The sequence below is a fragment of the Ciona robusta genome, chromosome 10, assembly GCF_009617815.1.
Source record: "Ciona robusta chromosome 10, ASM961781v2".
Classification (NCBI taxonomy): domain Eukaryota; kingdom Metazoa; phylum Chordata; class Ascidiacea; order Phlebobranchia; family Cionidae; genus Ciona; species Ciona robusta.
Window position 1 is genome coordinate 7917197 of NC_143244.1, and position 23907 is coordinate 7941103.

General features: G+C 37.1%; 4 protein-coding genes across 5 annotated transcripts in view; all 4 read right to left on the reverse strand.

Moving 5' to 3' along the window:
- LOC149730410 (uncharacterized) overlaps nucleotides 1-7377 on the reverse strand; it is a 93441-nt gene extending 86064 nt beyond the window's left edge. The window contains exons 1-16 of one of the 2 annotated variants that reach the window (XM_089887363.1): nucleotides 7177-7377; nucleotides 6626-6819; nucleotides 6116-6259; nucleotides 5774-5921; nucleotides 5343-5495; nucleotides 4812-4919; nucleotides 4462-4582; nucleotides 3703-3996; nucleotides 3281-3520; nucleotides 2733-2909; nucleotides 2242-2486; nucleotides 1761-1873; nucleotides 1281-1507; nucleotides 952-1097; nucleotides 575-686; nucleotides 154-233 (exon numbers count right to left, since the gene is read on the reverse strand). In XM_089887363.1, the coding sequence (XP_089743489.1) occupies nucleotides 154-233; nucleotides 575-686; nucleotides 952-1097; nucleotides 1281-1507; nucleotides 1761-1873; nucleotides 2242-2486; nucleotides 2733-2909; nucleotides 3281-3520; nucleotides 3703-3996; nucleotides 4462-4582; nucleotides 4812-4919; nucleotides 5343-5459 (1980 nt within the window). In that variant the 5' untranslated portion in view covers nucleotides 5460-5495; nucleotides 5774-5921; nucleotides 6116-6259; nucleotides 6626-6819; nucleotides 7177-7377. The remainder of the gene's footprint in view (nucleotides 1-153; nucleotides 234-574; nucleotides 687-951; nucleotides 1098-1280; nucleotides 1508-1760; nucleotides 1874-2241; nucleotides 2487-2732; nucleotides 2910-3280; nucleotides 3521-3702; nucleotides 3997-4461; nucleotides 4583-4811; nucleotides 4920-5342; nucleotides 5496-5773; nucleotides 5922-6115; nucleotides 6260-6625; nucleotides 6820-7176) is intronic. The other variant, XM_089887362.1, reaches the window with a different exon arrangement.
- Nucleotides 7378-7741: 364 nt separating this feature from the next.
- LOC149730411 (uncharacterized) lies at nucleotides 7742-11443 on the reverse strand. The gene is made up of 8 exons (XM_089886030.1): nucleotides 11176-11443; nucleotides 10814-10964; nucleotides 10308-10421; nucleotides 9937-10077; nucleotides 9259-9505; nucleotides 8896-9031; nucleotides 8303-8518; nucleotides 7742-7929 (listed from the first exon to the last, which is right to left on the reverse strand). The coding sequence occupies exons 1-8, from the start codon at nucleotides 11303-11305 to the stop codon at nucleotides 7757-7759; spliced, it is 1308 nt and encodes a 435-aa protein (XP_089742156.1). The 5' UTR covers nucleotides 11306-11443; the 3' UTR covers nucleotides 7742-7756.
- A 60-nt stretch (nucleotides 11444-11503) lies between these two features.
- LOC149730412 (uncharacterized) lies at nucleotides 11504-16083 on the reverse strand. Its single transcript, XM_089886009.1, has 8 exons — nucleotides 15879-16083; nucleotides 14684-15540; nucleotides 14260-14373; nucleotides 13731-13913; nucleotides 13325-13533; nucleotides 12823-12966; nucleotides 12215-12427; nucleotides 11504-11814 (listed from the first exon to the last, which is right to left on the reverse strand). The coding sequence occupies exons 1-8, from the start codon at nucleotides 16066-16068 to the stop codon at nucleotides 11673-11675; spliced, it is 2052 nt and encodes a 683-aa protein (XP_089742135.1). The 5' UTR covers nucleotides 16069-16083; the 3' UTR covers nucleotides 11504-11672.
- Nucleotides 16084-16470: 387 nt separating this feature from the next.
- The window catches only part of LOC149730413 (uncharacterized), a 32043-nt gene continuing 24606 nt past the window's right edge, over nucleotides 16471-23907 (reverse strand). Inside the window, exons 26-37 of the mRNA XM_089885978.1 lie at nucleotides 23406-23880; nucleotides 22951-23165; nucleotides 21865-22620; nucleotides 21333-21587; nucleotides 20564-20852; nucleotides 19852-19951; nucleotides 19329-19561; nucleotides 18658-18994; nucleotides 18251-18519; nucleotides 17556-17816; nucleotides 17028-17249; nucleotides 16471-16949 (exon numbers count right to left, since the gene is read on the reverse strand). Coding sequence (XP_089742104.1) covers nucleotides 16486-16949; nucleotides 17028-17249; nucleotides 17556-17816; nucleotides 18251-18519; nucleotides 18658-18994; nucleotides 19329-19561; nucleotides 19852-19951; nucleotides 20564-20852; nucleotides 21333-21587; nucleotides 21865-22620; nucleotides 22951-23165; nucleotides 23406-23880 — 3876 coding nt within the window. The 3' untranslated portion in view covers nucleotides 16471-16485. The remainder of the gene's footprint in view (nucleotides 16950-17027; nucleotides 17250-17555; nucleotides 17817-18250; nucleotides 18520-18657; nucleotides 18995-19328; nucleotides 19562-19851; nucleotides 19952-20563; nucleotides 20853-21332; nucleotides 21588-21864; nucleotides 22621-22950; nucleotides 23166-23405; nucleotides 23881-23907) is intronic.

Consider the following 23907-nt stretch of genomic DNA (forward strand, 5'->3'; position numbering starts at 1 on the left):
AAGGGGAAAGCATGAAGCTAAAGATTCTCTAAAGTAAAAGACAGCAGCTTTTTCAACTGTCCAACATTATTTTGCTGTTTGGTATTTCCAAATGCAATGTCTAACATAGTCCTTCATTGAATGGGTTGAAACTATTCAATATTATATTGTTACCTTTCTCATTGCATCTGATGTTAGTTCTGAACCACCAGATCCACCATGAGCACCCCCAGTACCAGCACGATCAGCATCACCTTGGTAGTTGGTAAGAAATTGTTTGTTTTTATGTTTCAACTTGAGTTATAACATAGGTGTCATACTGTGCGCTGACTTTATATAGACTTTGTGGCTGCTTACGAGTTCACAAGAGTGCAAACTTATGAAGATTTTTTTTGACTGACAATTTGGACGAGCTATTAGTAACCACTGGGTTGGAGAAATTAACGTTAACTGTCTTACCCAAGGACACGTACACACATTCAAATTAGCTTTAAACCTGGTATCCTTAACTTAGGTTTATAACCACTGTGGTATGACAGCAATACTAAAGCACTTACACATGGTAATATTACTATTATTTTTGAAACTTTCTTACCCAGTGTATTCCTAGCAACCCCATCCACATTGATTGAACCAAGTGGATCAACTTGTAAAGTATCAACATCAAGGTGAAGGTTGACACTACTCAGTTCAGCTAATCCAAACACCTGATACAGAGTTTAACATGGAAGAATGTAATTCATTTATTCCTGTGGGGGGACAACGACAGTTGCTATAACACAGATGTTATGTTTCAAACACCTTGTTCCTGCTTATGATTTATGACATATGTAACTTTGTTGGGGAATGTTTTTAGGTTTACATGCGGTGGAAATACAATTAAACAACACGTTTCGACCAATATATAATAACATAAATACAGTATATTGAAACTCGTAGGTTTTATTGCACTAATAAGCTGCAACAACTGACCTCTAGATATTTCCCACTTAATTTCCGCACACCTAATCCATTCCTTGTGTATAAGGAAGCTCCATTACGAACATGCATTGTATGGAATTCCACGGTTGGTGTGTTGGAACCATTAACGTGAATCATTTCATACAACTCTAAGCGACCTACATTATAAAGTGTTAAAAATACATAACATTCAGATAAGAAATTGAGGGAAGCTAGAAGTTGCTTAGACACTAGCATTACCTGGTCACAATGTAAGCACTGTAACCAACTGTGGCAGGCCACCATTGATTAATTTAAAAAAATTAATATGTAATATTATAAAAATATTAAAGATTCCATACCTTTATCAGTTACAGTAATATTTTGAGCATCCAGTAATACACCTTCCACTCTTACAGTAACTCCCTCAACCTTGAGTTCTCCCTTTAATTCAGCAACACCCCTTCTATAAATATCTGTGTTGCTTGGTAGCAATGACTCCACAGCATGGAAGTACTGGTAAGGTCCAATGATGAGACGACCGCTTCTATCTCCACTCAAGGCTCCAACTCGTATGTTCAAACTGTCGCTGTGATTGGAGGATGTTTGAAACAATACTAGCCAAGATGTGTTGTAGCTAAGAAATGTGCTTGATACGTGCATAAGGGTAGGTTTCAGATAGTGAAAAGAACCACTATTTAAATTGATAAAGACTTTTTCAAATTATACCAAGAATCGACCTTCAATAGTTTATAAAAAATCATTTTTTTTCAAACATATGCATTTCATACAGATTGTTTATAGCTTTTAAACAAAAATTGTTAAAAACATTCAAGTCTTACGTTGAATTTTGTCCAACAAAAGCCAGAGTTGCACCGCCATACGTGTGTATCTCATCCAACACAAACTCAGGATTGCTTGAGCTTACTGGGTTTAACCAAGTGACTGCAGTTGCCTGAAATATATCCGTATGGATTACTGAGTGGTTTGCATTTTATCTTGATTTACGGTTAACTTAGATATAAACACGGGTTTCAAATGCACACCATATGGGGCAGCTTCTTAAAACCCATGCTAGTATGTCAGTATATAGCTTACTAGCTTAGTGGGTTTTTGGTTTTATATTTATCCACATTTGGACAACCCTTGGTGACCACTGGGTTGTGGGAATGACTATTAAGTGTCTAACCAAATAACACAGAATATTTCAACTGTAGAAGCAACAGGCATTGAACCAGGTATCCTGCAGTTACAATGCAAGCACTCTAACCACTGTGGAATGGTCTCACTATTATTAATAACATTAACATATACCCTAAATACCTGAGCAACATTGGCATAGTAGTTGGTGAGGTTCGAGGTTGGATTCAACCCCATTCTACCAAGGTTGTTGATATACAATGTCCTGTTTGTGGTAGGTTGGCTAACATTGGAGTTATGGACGACTCTCCCTTCCACAGTTGCAGCATCAATCAAGGTAACATCCGGTGTGGTTGGAAGTTTATGAAGATAAACGGTACCTGCACCTCCAACCTCATAACCTAATCCACCAACTGCCATGTATTGGCCTGTAGAGGAAACATGATTTTATGTTAAGTTTGGGCGAGATGGGATACCGTTATCACATAAAATCCCACTTTCCTAATCTTGTGTTACCAATTAACAATGCTGTTTTAAAGTCTTGAGGATACCGTCTTTCTGTAAAGAATCTTTGTTTTCTACCAATTCAGTTTAAAAAATGAAAACATGAACACATTACTTGATTTAAGAGTTTAATTTTATCACTTTTAGTTTCAACAAATAGTTTAACTTACCAAGATAATGGTTGTGCACGTAATATATTGCCACCCTTCCACCAGAACCACCACCACCATTACTATAACCATCTCCACCAGAAGATTCTATGTTTCCATCTCCTTCCAAATCCTTTGTATATATTTGTATGCTACCACCACTGCCACCACCAGCACGCACAGATCGCCATGATCCACCTGAAGATAATCAATGTTTATTTAGCTTCACATAGCAGATAGTTTAAAGTGCTTAATCTAATTGTATTTCTTTAACCTTGTGACAGGGCAGCTCAAAATTCTTACACAGGTGATTTATTACGTCCCATACGTGACCAACCTGCTACTATGTATGTAACTGTGACAGAGAATTCCTATCTTTTTACTGTATAGAAAATTAGACAACCCATAGGGAACTGATGTGTTAAAGTAATTGCTAATAAGTGTCTTGCTGAAAGACACACACACTTTTACCAGGGACTGGTCCCACTGTTTTGCGGAAAAGGCGTACGTAAGTGGTCTAGGTATTGGGGCAATGGGCCTATAGAATATAATAAAAACAGTTGCCTCACCAGATGCTGTAATTGATCCATCAACCTTCAAGTAATCAGTGACGTTTATAAAGAGCCGACCTCCCCCTTTTCCACCAGCATAAGGGAACACAGATCTTCCACCATCCCTTCCAAACTCAACAGCAGATACATAGGAACCGTATGGAACACCAGATGATGTTTGACCAGCACCTCGTCCACCAGTAGCACCATGGCTGCCACCAGAACAACCACTAACACTGTCTCTCCCAGTTCCTTCATCTAAAAGAGATATTACATGCTTTACACTGATTTTGCAAAAAATTACAAAATACATTATGGATAAAAGTGAAAAACTTGATTTTTAATCTATATGAATACATGGAAGGACCTGGAGCAATGATTTAGGACAGAGTTGGTCCAATAATGCAAAGACTTAGGAAAAACTAACTTTTTGTATTTACCTGAATTTAGATCGTCAGGTCTTCCATGGGAAACTGACAATACTGAAGCAGAATGCAACGTCATGTTTATGAATTCCAATCTCAGGTCATTAGATGTAATGGTAGCCCCACTTCTCATGTTTAATATATCTCCACGTAAAGTTGTAACATATTGTCCTCTTGTACGTACATCCAAGTTGGCGAATGTTTTCATGGTTATGTTCTTCATCACCATGGTAGAAGATGAATGCTGATGTTCCAGGACAACATTACAATGTGATCCAATGGTGAGAGAATCAATGTCACCCAGTTTTCCTGTTTAAAAAAGAAATTATTTTTAAAAATGTAGTTTGTTTTACTGTTGTATTGTAATCAGTATTTAATCATACTCACATGGGGCAAAAGGTAAATGTTTGTGAGTGTTTTAACTGCATATTATATGAAGCTGGTTTCTTACATCTTTTGACTACTTACAAGTTATCGTATACACAGCTTTGTGGTTGGCTTTTTATGTGGTTTGCCAATTTGGGCAACTTATTAGTGACCAGATAGTTGGAGGTTGGAGCAATAAACTTCAATTGTCTTGCCCCTAAACAACTGGCCACAATGACAGCAGTATCAAGCTTATAACCCGGTATCTTTTAGTTATCATTGGTATGGTCTAACTATTCTGACACCCAACAGTAACCCAACAGCATATCTATTTCTTTTTTCTTAAATTAAGTTGTATCAAATGAACTAACTACTGTGCCTATTACAGTTTAAATTTTATGGCCATACCTCTAACAGTAATATCCACTTCCCTACAAGACAGGATATCTCCCAACTCAACTTGTGAATTCTCAAATGCATTAATCGACAATGGTATGACGTGGCCTTTGGTGGAATGGCTTTGGAAAGTCTGTTGTAATGTTTCAAAACTTAGTTATGTATAAAAACTAAATATATAACGACAGTATATATGTATTATGATAGTTTTATTATATTATGTTTGCAATCTACAGTGTTCTATTTTACAATGTCAGTCATAAAAAAATTGCTGAAAAAGTTTTTATAACGAAAAAAATACATTGCCAAAAGAAATGTTTCGCAGACATTTTAGGCCTTATCAAAGTAAAACATGTCCGTACCTGGTTTTGTCGAACCATCATGAGGGATGTTTTATCTCCAAGCATTTCATTTGCCGCCAAACTTCCATTGCCCTCCATGTTTAAAACTGATCCTCCAGATAAAATGAACTGAAGAAAATGATAAAAACAATTATTACATATTGGCGCAACTCAGAATTGTAATACAAGTGTCACATTATGCAGCATATGTGGTGCTTTTATGTTAGCTCAGGATCTGCCTAAATTTTGCGAGATATTTTATTAGTATGACTGAGTTACACCAATAACTGTTAAGTTTTGTTTCAAAAGATAAACAGGTCACAATGGTAGCAGCATTGGTGTTTGAACCAGGTACCTTATACATGATTAGGCACAAAGGTTTTGAGGCTTTGATACTGATAAACATATTTATTTGGCAACACACATAAAAGACATTACTTCAAACCCAGTGGTGTCTAATGGATTGTAGTACCCTGAGTACCAGAGTGGTGAGCAAACTTAGGTTTAAATCTTAAGCCCATTGTCATCAATAAAACACAACAAATCCCACACCTGGTCAAAATGCATGTTCCTTGACCCAAGTATCCATGTAGAGTCAGGTGTTGTTGTGTATAGTTGTTGTTTAACATCAACAGGGTCATCACGTGCCCATAACTCAACTTTGTTCATCGCTGCATTGTTACTTGCGCGGAGCCGTATGAGAACCTGAGATGGGTTATGAGGAAATTATATCAGGGTGTAAAACATGAAAAAAGCTCATAGCCTCAAAGTCCGAGCTGCAAAGTCAAAAACAATGTAAATCTTAAAAGCCTAAGCACACAATTTAAACCTGACAAAATTCAAAGCGCTATACTTATTATTTTGCCATCTTGAAATTGGACCTTATAGTTATATGTATAATGTATGATGTTGGTTTTTAATTATTGTGATCTAAACCAGTTTGTAAAACAATACCTAAAAGTTAAATCTTAAAAATATTTTACCTTGTTAATTTTAGCATTAACAAAATACTCTGCATGGTTATTCTCATGAGCTTGTGTTCCACAATACAATGTATTGACGTATCCATTAGTGATGCTTGTATGCACGCCATCTATGCCAACTTCAATGGAATGTGCAGTGTTTTGTGAGCTGTAAACAAATAACGAGAAATGAACATTTTTTTTAAAAAACAGGTATCGGAATATCTGACCAAAGATGTATTTTCCATAGAAAATAAAGTCAGTAGCTCATACATGCTACATTGTGGCAGAAAATTACAGTTTTCCATTTGATTTTAATGTGAATTTTCTCGCAATGTTGAGTTGTACAAAAATAAACCATACCCTGTTGAACAGTGTGGAAAGACTTTCAAATGGTCGATGTAGATGGGGAAGGGTAGGGTGATTGTTACAAGGACATCAGCTGATCCACTTTTAGCTTGATATCTCACGTTATCTCGACCATTACCATGAACTAGGTTGATCAAACTGGAATAAAACAATGTAATAATTATGATAAGGCCATGCAGTATGGTATAATAATACAAAGACAGTTACAGCCACAAACTTCAAACTTGTAACCGTTAAAGAAACAGAGTTGAAGCATAGGTAACCCGTAACCGGGAGCCAAATTTAAAAAAAATTATATTAAACTATAAATTAACAGGGTGTGTAACTGCATTTAACATTGTAACAAAAATATGTGGCATCTATGTATGACAATCGATGGTTGAAAGAGTTTGCATTATATTGAGGTAAGTTTTAAAACTTCATGGTTATGAGAAAAATTATTGTAACATCCAGTTCATATTGTCAGCTTGATTTAAGTGTATATAGTAAACCTTGCATCCTTACCTATGATAACATGTTCTGCAGTATGATCCAGGACAGCAGTAATTATCAGTATTGTGTGAACTTGTTACAGTAGCACCGCTGTATAGACTTAATGATCTTGCATTGGTGCCTGAGGTTGAATACGGGCCAGCGAGGTCAATGTTTTTCACTTCTTTTATTCTATGGTTGGAGTTCACGTTGTTACCATTGTCAACCTACGTGAAAAACAAAAGCTATATTATCTCTATATGGTGGGGAAATCAGATTTAACAAGAGTATCCTATTACACACAGTATACTGTGGCTGCATATACCACTTGCATAGGAGGTGTGCAAGTTTTAATACATAATGTTTCTAAAGAAAATATCATTGTTGAAATAAAATGACCAATACTGAATGAATAAGTGAATGCCTCCTATTTATCCTTAACAACAGTGGTTATAACATGGGGTTTTTCTTCATACATCTCAACTTACGAGTTACCACGCATGTACTTTTGGGACATTACATTTTGAGATTTTTAAAAACTTCTCGATTGCCTAACTGACAAAACAAAACTTTATTCTGCCTACCGTTAAAGTTTCAATAGTTTCCTGTTCATGCAAATCATTGGATCGTACGAACACCGTACCAGAACCACCTCTCCTAGCAATACCACCAACACCACCATGCACTTCAACAATACCATGGAAGGTATATAAATACTGGCTGTCGATGAATATACGACCACCACCACCACCACCACCATGTCTTGTGCCTGGAATGATCAATGCTTGCTTATTGTAACAACCAACACACGTTGCTTAATGTAGAATCATAGTTATATATATATTGATTATCACATGCAGTGTTTGTTGTGTATTTGTTTTGTTTGTTGCTTTTTTATTCCAGAAAAACTCTAGAATAACACAGGTGTTCTGTTTTAAACATCTCGTGCCAGCCTACAAGATACCACGTATGTAACTTTGTGGGTGATTGTTTCTTGTATGACTGACAATTCTGACAACCTATTAGTGACCACTGATTTGGAGCATGTGTCCACAACAGTAGCAGTATTATTACAAGATTTAAAATAGTAAGTTTATATTTTATCTATAAGCATGTCCTTATAAACTGACTGTGTGGTACTTCCTTAATTAACTTAAGTTTAATCTAAGCACCTTGACCCCCATTAGCAGTTATGTTCCCTGCCCCATCAACATGGGGTGAATGTATCCTGACGGTTCCACCAGCACCACCCCCACCATCTGTAGATGCTACGTTACCATCTGCTTTCACATCTCCTTCAACACGAACACCTTGTCTAACTCGCAAGTCAAGCAAGCCTGTAATAGCAAGAGAAAGTTGAACTCATGATATACCTATGCGTGATTATAAATATGCACATTCATGCATATTCTTACTAGTGGAGTTACTAATTGAATGTGTGGAAAGTTAAACTGGAGCTGCATAAAACACTTAGCATAACTGGAAACTTTATTTAGTATAGACAAACAATATGTGGATAATGTGACGACAATTTTAATTGATTTAAAATCAATTAATTGCCTTTTTAGTAACTCATTATTGACCAATGGGTTGGGTAAATATGGGATCTAATATATCCAAAATAAGAATAGGCTCTTCATGTACTTATACATATATGGCTCTTAGATAACGAAAGTATGAAACCAAGATTTTTACGTAACTTCAACCTACCTCCACCCCTTCCACCACTTGCACCACCACCACTACCAAGTTGTGTTGGATCATCAAACACATCATAAGCGAATGATGATCTCAACCCATAGTTGGGTGGGCTACCTCTACCACCATGCGCACCCCCTGTTCCACCAAGCATGTTCCCATACCTAGAAGCTCCAGCCCCTGGCCCTCTGTTTGCATCAAAGCCACCACCGTTCGCAGATAAAGTGCCTGCAATATAAACATCATCTTATACATCCTCGCATGAGAACACTCAGGTAAAACTAGGGTGCTCTATTTTGCACCAAATGCGGTGTCTTTAAACACCTTGTGCTCACAAAATAATTGATTTTAGCAAGGTTTTTAATCAATTCACATTATTTTTTTGTATCATAGCTTTTATTTTTTAAACTAAGGTATCATGAAGAGTTTTATTATGCAATCACTATGATCCGTGGTTGAATAGAAATACCTAACAATATTAGTCGTATTAATTAGCATATTAATTGGGTATACTAACAGACTGAAAAGCTGTTATGACATTTAAATAATGTTAATACAATTCAGAATGTAATATTCATATTCAAACAACAATATCACAGTCTTACCTCCATGGTCAATTGTAACATTATCTGACACCAGTTGAAAGTTGTCTGTAAGAATAAAACCTCCACGTTTTACAGACACTTGCCCAATATCTAGTTTAATGCTGTGGTCTAATCGATCAGCAGAATACGCGTTAACCTGCAAGTAAAATAAAGTTTAAAACGTTGCTGGTTGTTTTGTGGCTAGATCAAAGAAAAAAAAAGATTTTGGAACTGTGTTTAGTATATGGCTTTAAATTTCCATTATATTCTTTGTGGGTGGGGTCCTTGTCAAGTACCTGGGAGTTAGGCCAGATTTGGCACAATACCCGAACACCCAGAAAACCTTTCACACTGACAACTTCTACCATAACATATGTAACTTACTGTGCCATCAGCTTTCACCAACAACTCATGAAGTTTAAACCTTGACTCCACGAGTCCAAACGAATCATTGGTTGCTGAATTATTGAGTTGTTCTTCAAACATATGAGGTGTAGATGCGGCATGCGACCACATGGTAACCTCACCCTCACTTTCAACCACCAAGGTACCAGTGTTGTTCAACACACCATTGAGTTCCAACCATACCTCGCGCACTGTCATGTGCTTTGGTAATGTTAGTTGGCCATCTCTGTTAAAATATTTGGTCTTATAATATATGTTTTTAACAGTATTGCATAGAAAATAAACAAATGAAACATTTGTACTTGTGTCATGAATGTTTTGATTTACACACCTCGTGCCCGCTTACGAGTAACCACGTATGTACTTTGTCTTGACCAAGAACACATATGCACAAAAGAGTTTTATCAAGCATTGAACCAGGTATGTTCTATTCTACTGTATGCTGGTGAGGTTCCGCAGAGGGCACACCCAGAGAAGCGTGGCAAGCCATGGGTCAATGATTTAGACCAAGATTGGCCCACTACCCCAACACTCAATAAAATTTAACTATGTATATTTAGGCAACGAAACGAGTGCTTAATCACTGTGGTTATACACAGCATTTTTCAAAAATGTTTTTCAAAGGTTTTGAATCTGGAAAAACTTTTATGTCCTCACTGATATAGTTGCGTATTGACAGGTAGATAATCTTGGTCTGCTTCTTCAAAGTTGAAATCTTGTTCAGGTCCAATATATATCACTCCACTTCTATCACCAGATAGTTTCCCAACATCAGCATAAATTACATCATCTCCAGACCTGGGTTTATAATTATTAAGTATAAAAACTTGTATAAATATTAAATCTAAATGAGAAATAGAAAAGTGGTGAGCAGTTATTGTAAAATTAAATAAAAGGTAAAAAAGCAGAACTGTTTTACACCAAACAAAATATCCAAAAACATAAAAAATCTATAAAATCTAATGAAAAAAATAAACTTAATATTAAAGTCAAATCAACTTTAAAAAGTAAAATCAAAGAAATCTTACGGTTTAGTGGCAACTTCCGCGTTCCCTGATACTTGGATTTCATCGAGAACGAAGGTGTTTGATGGTGGTGGTAACAACCATGTTATTGCACCAAGTAATGAGATGTCTCCATATCTACATTTACCAATGTATGTTAATGTTAATATTGAAACTCAATATTAGTTGATGCTATTAACCGCTACTCTCCATATCAATATGCATTAATGCTGTTATGGGCAGTTTGTAAACAAAATTATTAATGCAAAAAAGTTCTTCCGGTAATTTGTTTGTTTTGTGATGTTTTCAATCGCCAGAAGAAATCTTTCACACACCAAAAACATATTTATCCTGACATGGTATGGCAACGACAGCCATTATAATACACGGATGTTCTGTTTCGTACACCTTGTGCCAGCTTATGAGTTACCACGTATGTAATTTTCAAGCTTTTTTTTCCTTTTTTTTTCTTTTTGACTTTATGGATTATATTCATATTTTAAAAAATAAACAATTTACTTCTCCCATACCTTCCATTATGAAGATTAAGTTTCCCACGTTTGTCAGATCCACGTGGATAAAGTTGGTTGCCGTTGTCCACCATTAGCTTCTTCGTCTTGTTTTCTTCTCCCTTTTCAATGTAAACAGTTCCTGCTGCTCCAGTCTCCCAAGCACTGTGGCCTGTAATATAACATAGTTAATATAGTTAAATTTATTTTTTCAATATATAAAAAAATTACAGAATAATTCTGGGCAAACTCAGAGTTATAACACTGGTGTTATATTGAACATGAAATATGGTGGCTTCATACACCTCATGCTAAATAAAGAATCTTATTTTTTACCTAAATTAAGTTGAAGCATTACTTATTATATTATATTATAAACCCACCTCCATATGCTAATAGAGTTCCATTATAATCACTATGTCTGTGGTACAATGCAATCCTCCCACCAGAACCACCTCCACCATTTCCAGCACCATTCCCACCACTGCTATCAATGGAACCATAACCATCCATAACATCACAGTTGATCCATAAACTACCTCCAGATCCACCACCTGAATGTTTGTATGTCTTGTATTGTTTGGTTGATGTTGAATATATGTAACCTATTTATACTAGTGTAATGGGAAAACGACAGTCGTTATAACTTGGGTGCTGTTTCCCAAACCTCTTGCCCGCTTACAAGATACCACGTATGTAACTTTGTAGGTGATTGTTTTTGAGGTCAGACATTGTTTTTTTTCACAAAGATACAACTTAATTAGGCAGAAGTTTTATTGTGCACAAAGTGCGACAGAAATAACATAAAAACTTAAACAATTTTTCTAATTAGACCAGATACTCGAGAGAGCACATTTACACCATACCAGTGTAGTCATATTTACTTGCCTGCAGTGTTGCTAAGTTTAGTGTTGATTCGTGATCCTTTAGCTGAAACCACTCCATCAATATGAACATGGTGGGATTGTATTTTCAACGCACCTCCACCAGATCCTCCCATACCATAAGCAAGTGGTAAGTTCCTATAGTAATGTACATGTGCTTATTTAAATACAGGTATGTTTATGCAAGTGATGGTTACACATCATTTTAAGGTCCCATAATTAAAGGAAAACTAAATGCTGGCAAATCGTATCTTAAGACTAAACGATCCCAGTACCTATCCCCTATAGCCTATAATCTATATGGCAACTAAACCATTAGAGGCAACTTTAAATTGAATAAACCCATTTTTCAGCGCCTAGCAGAGAATGGCATCTTTATAACACACCACTTGATTGGAGCAATTACTGTTATGAGTTTTGCCCATACATGCCCACAACATTGGTTCTTACCATATTCTGTAGTCTTTAACTGGCACTCCAACCACTGTGCATCAGGGACATATCCTACTTTTAATATTATTCAAACATAACCACTTACCCAAGGTATCCATCACCAAAGTAAAATGTTCCAACCCCTGTGCCATTCCCACCTGCTGCACCAAATGCATCGGGTACATTAAACAAGGTGTTTGGTATCCCTACAACTGATGCACCACGCCCTGTACCACCAGAACCACCATAACCACCTCCACTACCACCAGATGATGACGATTTACCAGTGGAAGCAGTGACTCCATCAGTAGCATTGAATCTTAATATAAAGTCAAAGTTAGTTCATTCACTGTATAAGTTGACTACATAAGTTTGTTGAGTATTTGGTAACAACTTAATGATTCGCTTGTGGAGAGGGAACTCAGAGTTATAACATAGGTGACTTCTTATTGTGCACCATATGCAGTAGTTTCAAACACCTACTGACCAAATGCTTGACTGCTACTTTCTAAACGTACAACTTTGTAAGTAATTTTAGGGGGACTCTGATTTTGGACAACCCATTAGTGACCACTGAGTTGGTGAAATTACTGTTAGGTGTCTTGCCCAAGGACACATACACACATAACTGTAGCAGCATCGAGCTATGAAACCGGTATCCTCCCGTTTCAACAGAGGCACCCTGATAAAAACATAACAACATTCAATCCTTACCCAGCTCCATCTACAGAAATCCTCCCACCAGAATAAACAGCAAGATAATGTTGAGCGTTGATATGTAATCTCCCATGTGTGATGAAGTGTCCACCCCCATATATGGTAAGGTTGGTCGTTTCAATTGTGTAACCGTCATCTCTCCTGGAAAAAACGGAATAGAGTAAAGGATTTGCTGAAGTGCCCATATTATATATGCCTTTCACTAGATCTTTCTGTAGCTGTATAAATGCAAACATGAACTAAATTGTATTTATGACTTATGGTACGGAAGTAAAGAATACAATAACAAAGATCAAATTAATTAAAACAACGAAGAGGAGGAATAACCAATTAAATGATAGACCTTTTAACTTGCTAAGGGTAAAAACTACCTGATTTGCATGGGTTACGAGTAAAAGTACTTCATTTATGACACTAGGAATTATGAGGTGTTCTTACATAACTATATAAAAAAGTATTTCATAATAAGAATAATTTATCTTTAAAATGTCACACTAACCTATGAGTTTGAAGTTTTAGAGTTCCCCCACTTTGTACGATGACGGTGGATAACGCTACAGTTTGTGAAGTCTTGTTGTTACTTGAATGAGCACCAGCGTTTAACCCAGCGTCGTATTTAGCTGTGGATTGTAGTTGGAATGTTCCACCATTGAAGACGTGCAGGTTGTCGATGCCGGATACTTGGCCACCATGGGATCTTAAACCAACCTTCGTATATAGTTTGTATTTATGTTGGGCAAATAAATGTAACTTATTAACACTGTGTTATGTTTCATATACCAAACACACACAAGTCAACATTGGTAGCAGTGTTGAGACTCGAACTTGAAACCTCTGGGTTAGGGGCAGGTGTACTAACCATTCCGCCGGTATTTAAGAAGCTCTATGTTAAATATTTCCTTTACCTGGTGGAAAAAAGTTGTGTTTGGCATTTGTAGAGAAGACCCTTCATATAAGTTGAAACTGGTGGGAACGTCTATGCTTGATGAGGTTACTCCCCATGTTTGTTTGAAACCAATGTTAACAACACCAGTCAAATCACCACGGATGTGACCAAGATGGACATGGGAGTCTGATGTATCATTGCTCTGTGTAGGAGAATATATTCATGAATATATAGGTGGCAAAACTAACATGCATAATACCTTCTTGGAAAAAAGATGGATCATGAAGAGTAATTAGAGCATTAATGCTAGAGAGGTATAATTTAATATAAATGAAAAGAACGCATTGCAATTTGTGGAAAATCAATTTATAGTTTAATTGATTTGATCTTCGATATTGTAAACGAAGGGATAATAAAAATGATATAAACTGATAAAAGGAAATTCTGGTAAACTGTAATTGGACAATGTTTGGCTATATGAAAACTTCATCAATGTTAAGCTTAAAAACTGAAGCAAAGTTACTTTAGAAATATTTGTATTTTTTTACCATAGATTTTGTGCTTGACATGACAGCTAAGTTGCCATGTCCGTCCACAACAGTTTCGTGAAATGTAAAGTTTCCTCCACTATTGGTTGGTAGCTCAATCCAGGTGGCAGCACCCTGGGTGTAATAGGTGTTCATTTAAAGTTGACAAATAAGACTAAAACTATAATTTAACCCTGAATATAAAAAAGGGTCAGGTTAATTCAAAGTAAAACATATATAATTTCAATTCAAAAATAAATGAAGTTTATATTTTTAGGCATTTTCTTAAAAAATGCGTTTGGTAAAGTTTTTAATATATTCCACTCTACTGGTAGAAATTGCCATTATTGTAATATGGATCTTTGGATTCCACTTAAAAAAATATGCAAAATGTTAATAAATGGAGTTTGGCAAACAGATTGATTATTGTCAGTACGTATCTAACCTGCAACTCTCGGTTCAAGAATCTGGAGTTTTCCGTTTGGCCGTCGACATAAACTTCAATCTCCGACAAGCCAGCGAAATACTGGTTGTTACAGAACCTTTTCTTTCCTTCGATCTCAATCTTAATGTAATCAGCGGGCAAATGTCCAACAACGATATCAACATATGATCCATGTCTGCAATATGTTGCTGGTTCAATGAATCCTTGGCTGCCAACATGGTTGTAATATCTTGAGTCAGGAATGCCATCTCTTGAACCAGTGATACCGAGAGTTATTCTAAACTTTGAGGGGAAAGAACAAGCGGGTGCGACTCGAACACGATTTATATTTCTTCTTCCATCCAAAGTTAAAGTGATGGTGGTGGCTCGAGCATCTGCGACGAAGATTCTGTTGTTTGATGAAGAAAATGTCTGATCGAATAAATGGCCAAGCAGGTAGTATGTTCCATGGTTGGTTAGTGGGCGATTGTATCTACAGTCGCTATGATAGGCACGATTGTAAGGTGCAACACTTGACTCCACACGTCGACCAGATGAGCCAACATTGTACGACGCACTTTTGCCAGAACTTCCGGCAAAGTTCAACCTTCTCCCAATATTATGCATCCATGTATCTAAACTTGGTTGGTTATCGTTGTTCACAATCAACGTGGCTTCATTTTTCTCTTCATGCTTTACATATACAGTGCCTGCTGCTCCTGCCTCTGCCCTGCTACCAACTGGACCACCATGCGCCTTGAATTGCCCCAAGTACGGCATGTCAGATAACTGGTTTGAGTAATAAACGGCAACCCTACCACCAGCACCACCACCTCCACTGTTGAAATCTCCAGCCCCACCAAGTGCTTGAATGTTACCTATGGGAAAATGGGTAATAATTGTGATTGATTAAAAGTTAAAACATTGTGGGTATAAATTTAAAAAATGCTACGAGCTTAAAGTTCAAAATTAATAAAAAAAAGTTAAAAAACAATCTGGTTTTAGTCGCAAAAATGGTAGAAACATTTTTAAAAATATAAAACACAATATTTATTTTCTTTTGTTTTTAAACAGTTCAATAACCATCAGTGTATTGGGCCTGACAATTAAGAATATCACGCATGTCAAAAGTACTCTCATAGCTTGACTAAGTGGAGCAACTCAAAAAGCCAAACCACAATAAAAACAAACCATTAAACAACCACATACAACATACCAGTCCATGATCCAGTAAGCACAGCTGAATATGTGAGCACGCTTCCCCCGCTGCCTCCACTTGAACCATCAGAGTTTGAAACAACATCAACACTGTTGGCTGAGACCACACCATCCACATGTAACACATGGGAAGCTCGCAGCTCGACGATGCCACCACCGGCACCACCTACATATGGTTTGTTAATCATTGTCGATTTAAAATAATCAATATTTTACTTATACTAGCTTATTCTCGCAGCGGGTAACTCTAAGTTAGAATAAATAAGGGGTTTAATAACCTATGGATCTAGTATCACCATATATTTATTTAGGCAGGGTGGGGTAAGTTATAACATGGGGGTTCTGTACTTCCTTATCTAGGCATGACAGGGTAACTATTAATTCTAATAAAACCAAAACATGTTTGGGTTTTAAACTTACAGGTTTAAAATGATCATATATTTATCCTCGTATGTTGGGCTAACTAAGTTATAATAAAACCAGAATATGTTTAGGTTTAATGACCTAATGTGCCAACTCTGACTTGCATTATAGGTTCCATGACATGCATGGTGATAGAAACTAGCTGATGCACCACTTTAATCACAATAACTAATCTGCTAAATTTATAAATTGAATTTAAATATAAATTTCCCACCTCTACCACCATAACCACCACTTCCAAATGTCCTTGGTTGTTCAAGTGATCCATAAGGCTCATTCCTTGGCAACCTGCAAGCTTTGTAACCCTCACAACCACCCCTGCCTCCCATGCCACCATGTGAAGCACCACTGTGGCCGAGGAAATGAGGTTTCCCAGGTGCTGGACCTCTATTGACAACATAACCTCCATTATTAGTAGTTATATAACCACCATCATCAACCGTTATATTGGTTGCTTCAACCAAAATATGCTTTGCTGTGATAACTGCACCACCATCCACAGTTAATGTGTTGGATATTAACTTATACTGAGTAGCATGAGCTGGAGGTCCATTGCCAATAATTCTGGCCGTGTCTTTTATCCTGATGTCATTCGGGAACCGAAACTTTGCGTTTTCCGTGTAGTTGCCCACCAAGTCTGCAGCACCTGGTTTTGGAAACAAAAATTAAAGTTCTGAATTTTCATACTGAATTTATAATTACACTACGTGCACAATTATATTACCAGTAAGAAACAGACGTAACTCCGCTCCTTTGGTCATCAATAGATTTTCCACATGGCTCAAATTTCCCTCCAAATGTATGAAGACAGCTTCCATCCTAATACTTGTAGCCAACCCAAGATGGCCATCTACATACACATATGAACTGAAGGGTGTGTCAACGAATGGACGGCGTAAATCTAAATCTTGCTGCGGCCCGACATGGACTACTCCACTGCGATCACCTGTTAATAAATAAAATATTTGTTTTATTCTGAATTGACTGAGTGAATGAATGTAACTTGTTTATCCTCGCATGGCGGGGCAACAATGGTCGTTATAAAATCGGTGTTCTGTATTATTCACTTGCGCCTGCTTGCAAGTTACTCTGTGTGTAACTTATGTATCCTCGAATGGCGAGGCACTGACAGTCGCTAAAATGGGTGTTCTGTTTCATACGTCTCGCTACCCGTACGAGTAAGCGTGCTTTGCCATGGGGCCTCACCCATTTAGAATAAGAATAGAATAGTATTACATTACAAATATATTACCAATCATGTCCTTAAAGTTGATGTACAATTCATCCTTCTTTGTTGCGTTTACGTGCGACAGATTCGCGTTATTGCTCAACATCACAGCCAAATGGGCATTCCCAAATATTTGGAACTCCTCAAAACTAATTTCCAAACGGCCATTGGCTGGACTATCATTGTTGTTTTCTGGTGTTGGATCAAAGTTGGGATGTTGTAATGCAAGTTTGTGTCCAAGGTTGTCGGGCATGATCCATGCTTTGAAACTATCGGTCGAAGTATCTGTAAATATATTTGAATAAATGAAAAAATATGTGGTAAAGTAAATATATATTTTTCAAAACAGTATATCAAAGTTATGATTCCATTTTTTACTAGTTTTTTGTGTAATTATATTTGAATTAGTTTCTGAAAAGACTTAAATGGTTTACAAAATATGTGCTAAAGAAATATTGTATTGTTTCAACAGTATTTAATGTTATGTCACGGGTGTTCTTTTTCATACACATCATGCTCTTGCGTGTTACAACTTAAGTAAACTTGTGGGTGATTCCATTTTTAAATGTTTTTGGAAAGCTAACTATTTGGACAACCCCCATTAGTGACCACTGAGTTGGGAATACACCCACAATGTGGGCAGCATAATGCCTTCAATCTGGTCCATGTGGTTACAAAACCACTTGGTTAAAGAACAAAATACACCAACAATTCTTTACCTTGATAAGATGTAATTTTCCCCACGCGACTTGAAGTCAGATGATCATTATCCACAATTAGTGTCCTATGATGGTGTATGGCATGGAATACAAACGCTGTACCAGGTCCGCCTGATTCACCACCTGTACCCCGTCCACCACTTGATACAAATCGACCAATAAACGTTGAATTATCCCTCAAATAAACAGCAATCCTACCACCAGCACCAGCACCACCACCTCCTGAACCATCCCCACCTTTTATAGCAACCTTACCATAACCAGTGATCCTGCGAAAAAAATTATGTTATATAACATTTATTCATTTTTTCAAAAACAAAGATCATTTCAAAACCATAAATAAATGGAAATTAACAGCTTAACCTTGCATGAAAATAGGAAGTAAAAATGCAAAATAAAAGTTTCACCTCTCAGTGTGTATAAGGATGCTTCCACCAGAGCCACCTCCAGAATCTCGTCCTGACTGGGCTGCAGCACCATGTGCAGTGACTTCACCATCTATATATAATGTACCACTGATGTTGAGGTACAACACACCACCTCCACGACCACCAGGGGTATATATTCTTTTCCCACCATCCATGTGTGATGAGGTACCACCTGCGCTACCCATCACTAATGGTTCATAGAGATCACCATATGGTTGCCCTGTAACTTGCTGGTGTGTACCAACACCACTGGTACCACCATGTCCAGCACCAGATGAACCATCTGCAGCAGAATGTCCTTTGCCAAGATTCACACCTTCATAAACCATACATGTTAGTAACTCACTAACTCATATCAATACAGTACAAAATTGCAAACCCATTTTATAGTGAATAATCATTTTTATAAAATTATATCATTACATTTTTAATTTTAGAAATATAGACAGTTCAAATTGCCAAGAGGTTTATTTGGCAAACTTATTTTTGAAATTAACTTTAAAGGTGGTTGTTTTTTGGAAATTTTTCATTTTAACAACCCATTAGTGACCAATGAGTTGGAGTAGTACGCATTATGTGTTTGCTGTAGAACACATACATCCAAAATTTAAACAGATCTCTTTTAAAAAACAAAACAATAAACATCAAACCTGTTTCTATATTCCTATGATCATATATTGTATAACCCGTTCCATCAGCTTTTATAAATCCACCATCCTCCACTGTAAGGTTGTATGAAGTAATATGACCATATGTAGCATGGAGTTTACCACCTCCTTCAATCTTAATGGATATTGTGTTGAGTTTTATGACAGGGTTCCTGAACTCTGGTGACGTGATCGCATATACTGATGCGTCATCTTGAATTCGAAGCTTTTCAAATCTGAGTAAAAAAGAAGTTTTAATATATTGTAACTTGTTTATCATTGCATGGGTGTAACTTGGATTTTTAATACAGGCTTGTTATTGCAAACTATAAGTTCATACCCCTTGTGTCTGTATTTATATATGATTGTTTTTATGTATGACTGACAATTTGGACAACCTATTAATGACCACTAGTTTGAAACATTTGCTGTTAAATGTTTTGCTCGAAAAAAATGTAGAGTTTTTACCAAAGAAAATACCGAAGGTTCACATAAAGCCAAAATCAACCAAATAATAAAAACCCACTGAAAGTTATTCTTCTCATGATCTTTAGTGTGCCCACCACTCTCCATTGCCAGCACACCATAGTGGTGTAATGTTAGTTGCTTGATATTTGCAAGAACACCTGTGGAAAACATATGTGTGATTTAATGTCGATTAAAATTTGTTACATATGGGTGAGGTCCTACATTGAAACATGCTATGAGACATGAGCTAGAAAAAAGTATGCAACTTTGTGGGTGGTGTTTTTATTCTGTATGGTTGATAATTTAGACAACCCATTAGCGAACACTGGGTTGGAGCAATTGTATGTATTATCAAAGGACACATATGAACACACACACACACACACGGACACACACACACGGACATACACTTCCAAATGGTAGCAGCTTAAAACTATATAATAATAATAATATAATAACTTTTATTTGTCTCTTCGATTACGGTAGTGAAGATTTAAAAATACTTTAAGCGAAAAGACAAGATATAGCGACAAAACAATGGTTGTTAAAACACGCTTACAATTAAAAGCATATTTACATTTATTTGGAAGAAAATAAGCGTGGTCGCTACACCTAACGGACAAACAAGCCAAGTAAGTTAAACTTCTAATAGAAACAAAAGTGTGCGTAAAGACGAACTGTATTCAGATGCAGTCAAAACTAGATCTACATAATTGGATATCTAATCCTAATGGATTATCCCAACCCAACTAAATACACAAATATCTTACCATGCATCCATATAGTTACACCATGTATGAATGTAATTGGTGCCAAGCCAAGATACGAACAAGTATATGCTCGTACACTGAAAGGAAGATCTATCTCGTCTCTGTTCAAGTCCATGGTCTGGTTTGGTCTCAAATGAACGGTACCAGTTCTATCACCAATCATGTATTGGAAATGAATGTCAACCTCAGCAGGTGAGTTTGCATCATCAGCCACCAACTCAGTGGTTGTGTTGCTTGTATTGTTGTGTAAAGGTACAGTTGATATCGCTACATGTGCTCCACCATATATCTATGTAAATGTGAATGTAACTTATTTACCCTTGTAGTTGTATGGTATACGATTACTCAGGGGTATAACACGGGTGTTCTGTTTCATACACCTTGTGCCTGCTTACAAGTTACCATGTATGTAACTTATTTATCCTCGCATGGCGGGGCAATGACAGTCGTTACAACACGGGTGTTCTGTTTCATACACCTCGTGCCCGCTTACAAGTTACCACGTATGTAACTTATTTATCCTCGCATGGCGGGGCAATGACAGTCGTTATAACACGGGTGTTCTGTTTCATACACCTCGTGCCCGCTTACAAGTTACTATGTATGTAACTTATTTATCCTCGCATGGCGGGGCAATGACAGTTGTTATAACACGGGTGTTCTGTTTCATGACATACACCTTGTGCCCGCTTACGAGTTATCACGTATGTAACACTATATGTGACACTATTTCTATACAACTCTCATAGCATACACATGCACACATTACCTGTATCTCTTCAAACTTATAATCAAACACAGGAGCTTCAACAGTTCCCCTTCTAGCAACTTCTCCAATACTATCTTCTCCATCTTCATTATCAACATAGTCAGGTGGAGGTATAATCCACGTGCGACAACCGTCATTATGGACGAACCCGGTGAATTTCAGATCCTCATAGTTAGCCCTCCCGTTTGTAACTCTGTCCTCTGGGTTGTTTGCTGCAGGGTTTGGGTCGCCAATCAAATGGTTGGAGTCGTATGGCTGTAAGGGAATGATCATAATTATTATTTATATGTGTTTATTTATTCAGATCTATATAGGTGTGTTTTTCTTTAGATTTAAAAAGTTTAGTTATTTTTTATATGTTGCAGTTGCTACCAGGCATAAACGAAATAATATTCAAATAACAGACTGATGACATTAGATATTGGCACAGTATTACCTCGTTTGTAAACTATTAGTTGGACCCAACTTATATGAACAACAGTTTGCTTGAGTATTACAAATATTTTTGTTGTTACATCATTACTTTACCTACCATTAATCCACCGTTGTCGATATATAGAGTACGATGCTTATGAACCATATGGTAGAGCAAGGCTGTCCCAGCACCTCCATTTTCACCATTTATCTTTGAACTTGGTGTGTTCCCTGCTTTTCCACCAGAAGAGTAAGCCACAAATCCAATCAAAGTTTCATTCTTAACAAAATATATGGCAGTTCTACCGCCAGCTCCTCCACCACCACCACCAATGCTACTTGATTGTGAGTTTGATCCCTTTCCACCATGTGAAGACACCAATCCAAACCCTTTAAGTCTATGTGTATGTATCCATATCGAACCACCAGCGCCACCACCAGAGCTTGAGCATGCAGACTTAGGTGCAACACCATCAGAAGATATGGTGCCATCTACTTCTAATGTATTGGACACCAGCATCCTTATCACACCACCACCGTTACCACCATAGCAGCTTGCCGAGTATGAAGCACCCGCACTACCATATGAAGTAGGTTGGTATAGGTTCCCATGCGATAAACCACTTCTCATAATATCAACAGTAATACGCCGGTGATAGTTAGGGGCGGTGCTGATATCAGTAAGTGAGGCACTTGTGCTTGTAATATGCCTGATAACCCTTCCACCACTTCCACCATGGCCACAACCTGCTCCACCTATGTTAACATCACTTGGTACAGGTGGTGTTCCAATGTTGACAATGCTTCCTTGGGTATATTCATGGTGGTTGGCGTAACCAAGCCCATTTGAATGCAGTCGACCACCAGAGTCAATCTGTATTTAAAAATTGTATCTTATAATATGTATGAACTGTAATATATTATTGGCAAATTACAAATATATATTGTTCTTTTAACAAAAATATTTTCGTGCCATTGTACATACAGCATGCTGTGGCACATAAAGTGTGCCGTGGCACATATAACATACTATGGCACAAACTGGCATGCCACAACACACACTTATAAAACCTTTATATACAACTCCATACATATATAAACATATATTCACAGTTTACTAACATGCCATGGCACATATTAAAAACAGCATTAATATATACATATTCACGTCCATACATATATATATATATATAGATATACTCACAGTAGCATTATGCACATCCAGTATAACACGTGGACCACGAACTTCCCCACCACCCTCTACCACCAAGGTGTGTGCAAATATATCAACACCTCGTGGCTGTGTCACTGGGTCAGATACCATCTCAACCAGACCAGTATCTTGCACACGGATACTACTGAATACGTAAACTGCTGTATCTATGGTTGATTGAGGGTCAAAGTCCTTTAGTGAAGTACCTGCGTATGTATAAATAAGGAAATAATTGAAACTTGTTTATCTGAACCTTGTGTGTGTTGTTATAACATGGGTGATTGCTTTATGCTTGACTGACAATTTAGAGAAGCTATGTGACTGGAGCAATTATAGTTAATTTTTTTGCCCAATGACCTGCTATCCTCCTGTTACAAGGGAAAAATAGAAGAACAATCCAAAGTGTATATAATGAACTGATAAACCAAATAAATGTATTTAAATACCTCCATCATGCAACTTCCTTGTCTCCACTGTTCTTCCCATGAAGTTAAAAGTAGCCGTCCCATTTTGCTTCAAAGTCATATTGCTAACATGAGCCATCACACCTGATATCCATATCTCAACACCATGCACCATGGTAATGGGTGCCAAGCCAAGGAAGGCACCATGGTATATATAAGCACTGAATGGTAGATCTATTTCATATCTCTCCAAGTCCATAGTTTGGCCATCACCCACGTGAACAGCGCCGGATCTATCCCCAATGAAGTATTTGAAATGTAAAGTTACATTCCCAGGCAGGACGCCAGTCAAAGGCAACTCTGTAGTAGATGGTAGATCAGTTTCATTTGCTGGAGAACTTAGAATATCTTGTCCTCCAATATTTCGTGCGTAATATCTTGTGATCTGGTATCTCCAAATTTGGTCCGCTGGTATTTTGCTTGGATCCATGACAGCTAAGTGAGCACCACCATATACCTATGACAGAATAATTGAGAATTTAAT

Bases quoted from the DNA above. Each gene is read 5' to 3' on its own strand.
- LOC149730411 (XM_089886030.1), bottom strand. From the start codon at position 11,305: ATGGATGGTTATGGTTCCATTGATAGCAGTGGTGGGAATGGTGCTGGA. The intron at 10,078-10,307 runs GTAAGATTTCTT...TTATAAACCCAG, and splicing joins GCGGAAGTTGCCACTAAACC to GTCTGGAGATGATGTAATTT. The intron at 8,519-8,895 runs GTAAGACTGTGA...TTTATATTGCAG, and splicing joins TGTTACAATTGACCATGGAG to GCACTTTATCTGCGAACGGT.
- LOC149730412 (XM_089886009.1), bottom strand. From the start codon at position 16,068: ATGATTAACAAACCATATGTAGGTGGTGCCGGTGGTGGCATCGTCGAG. The intron at 13,534-13,730 runs GTAAAGGAAATA...CTATATACGAAG, and splicing joins ACACAACTTTTTTCCACCAG to GTTGGTTTAAGATCCCATGG. The intron at 11,815-12,214 runs GTAAGTGGTTAT...ACATTACTATAG, and splicing joins TTTGGTGATGGATACCTTGG to GAACTTACCACTTGCTTATG.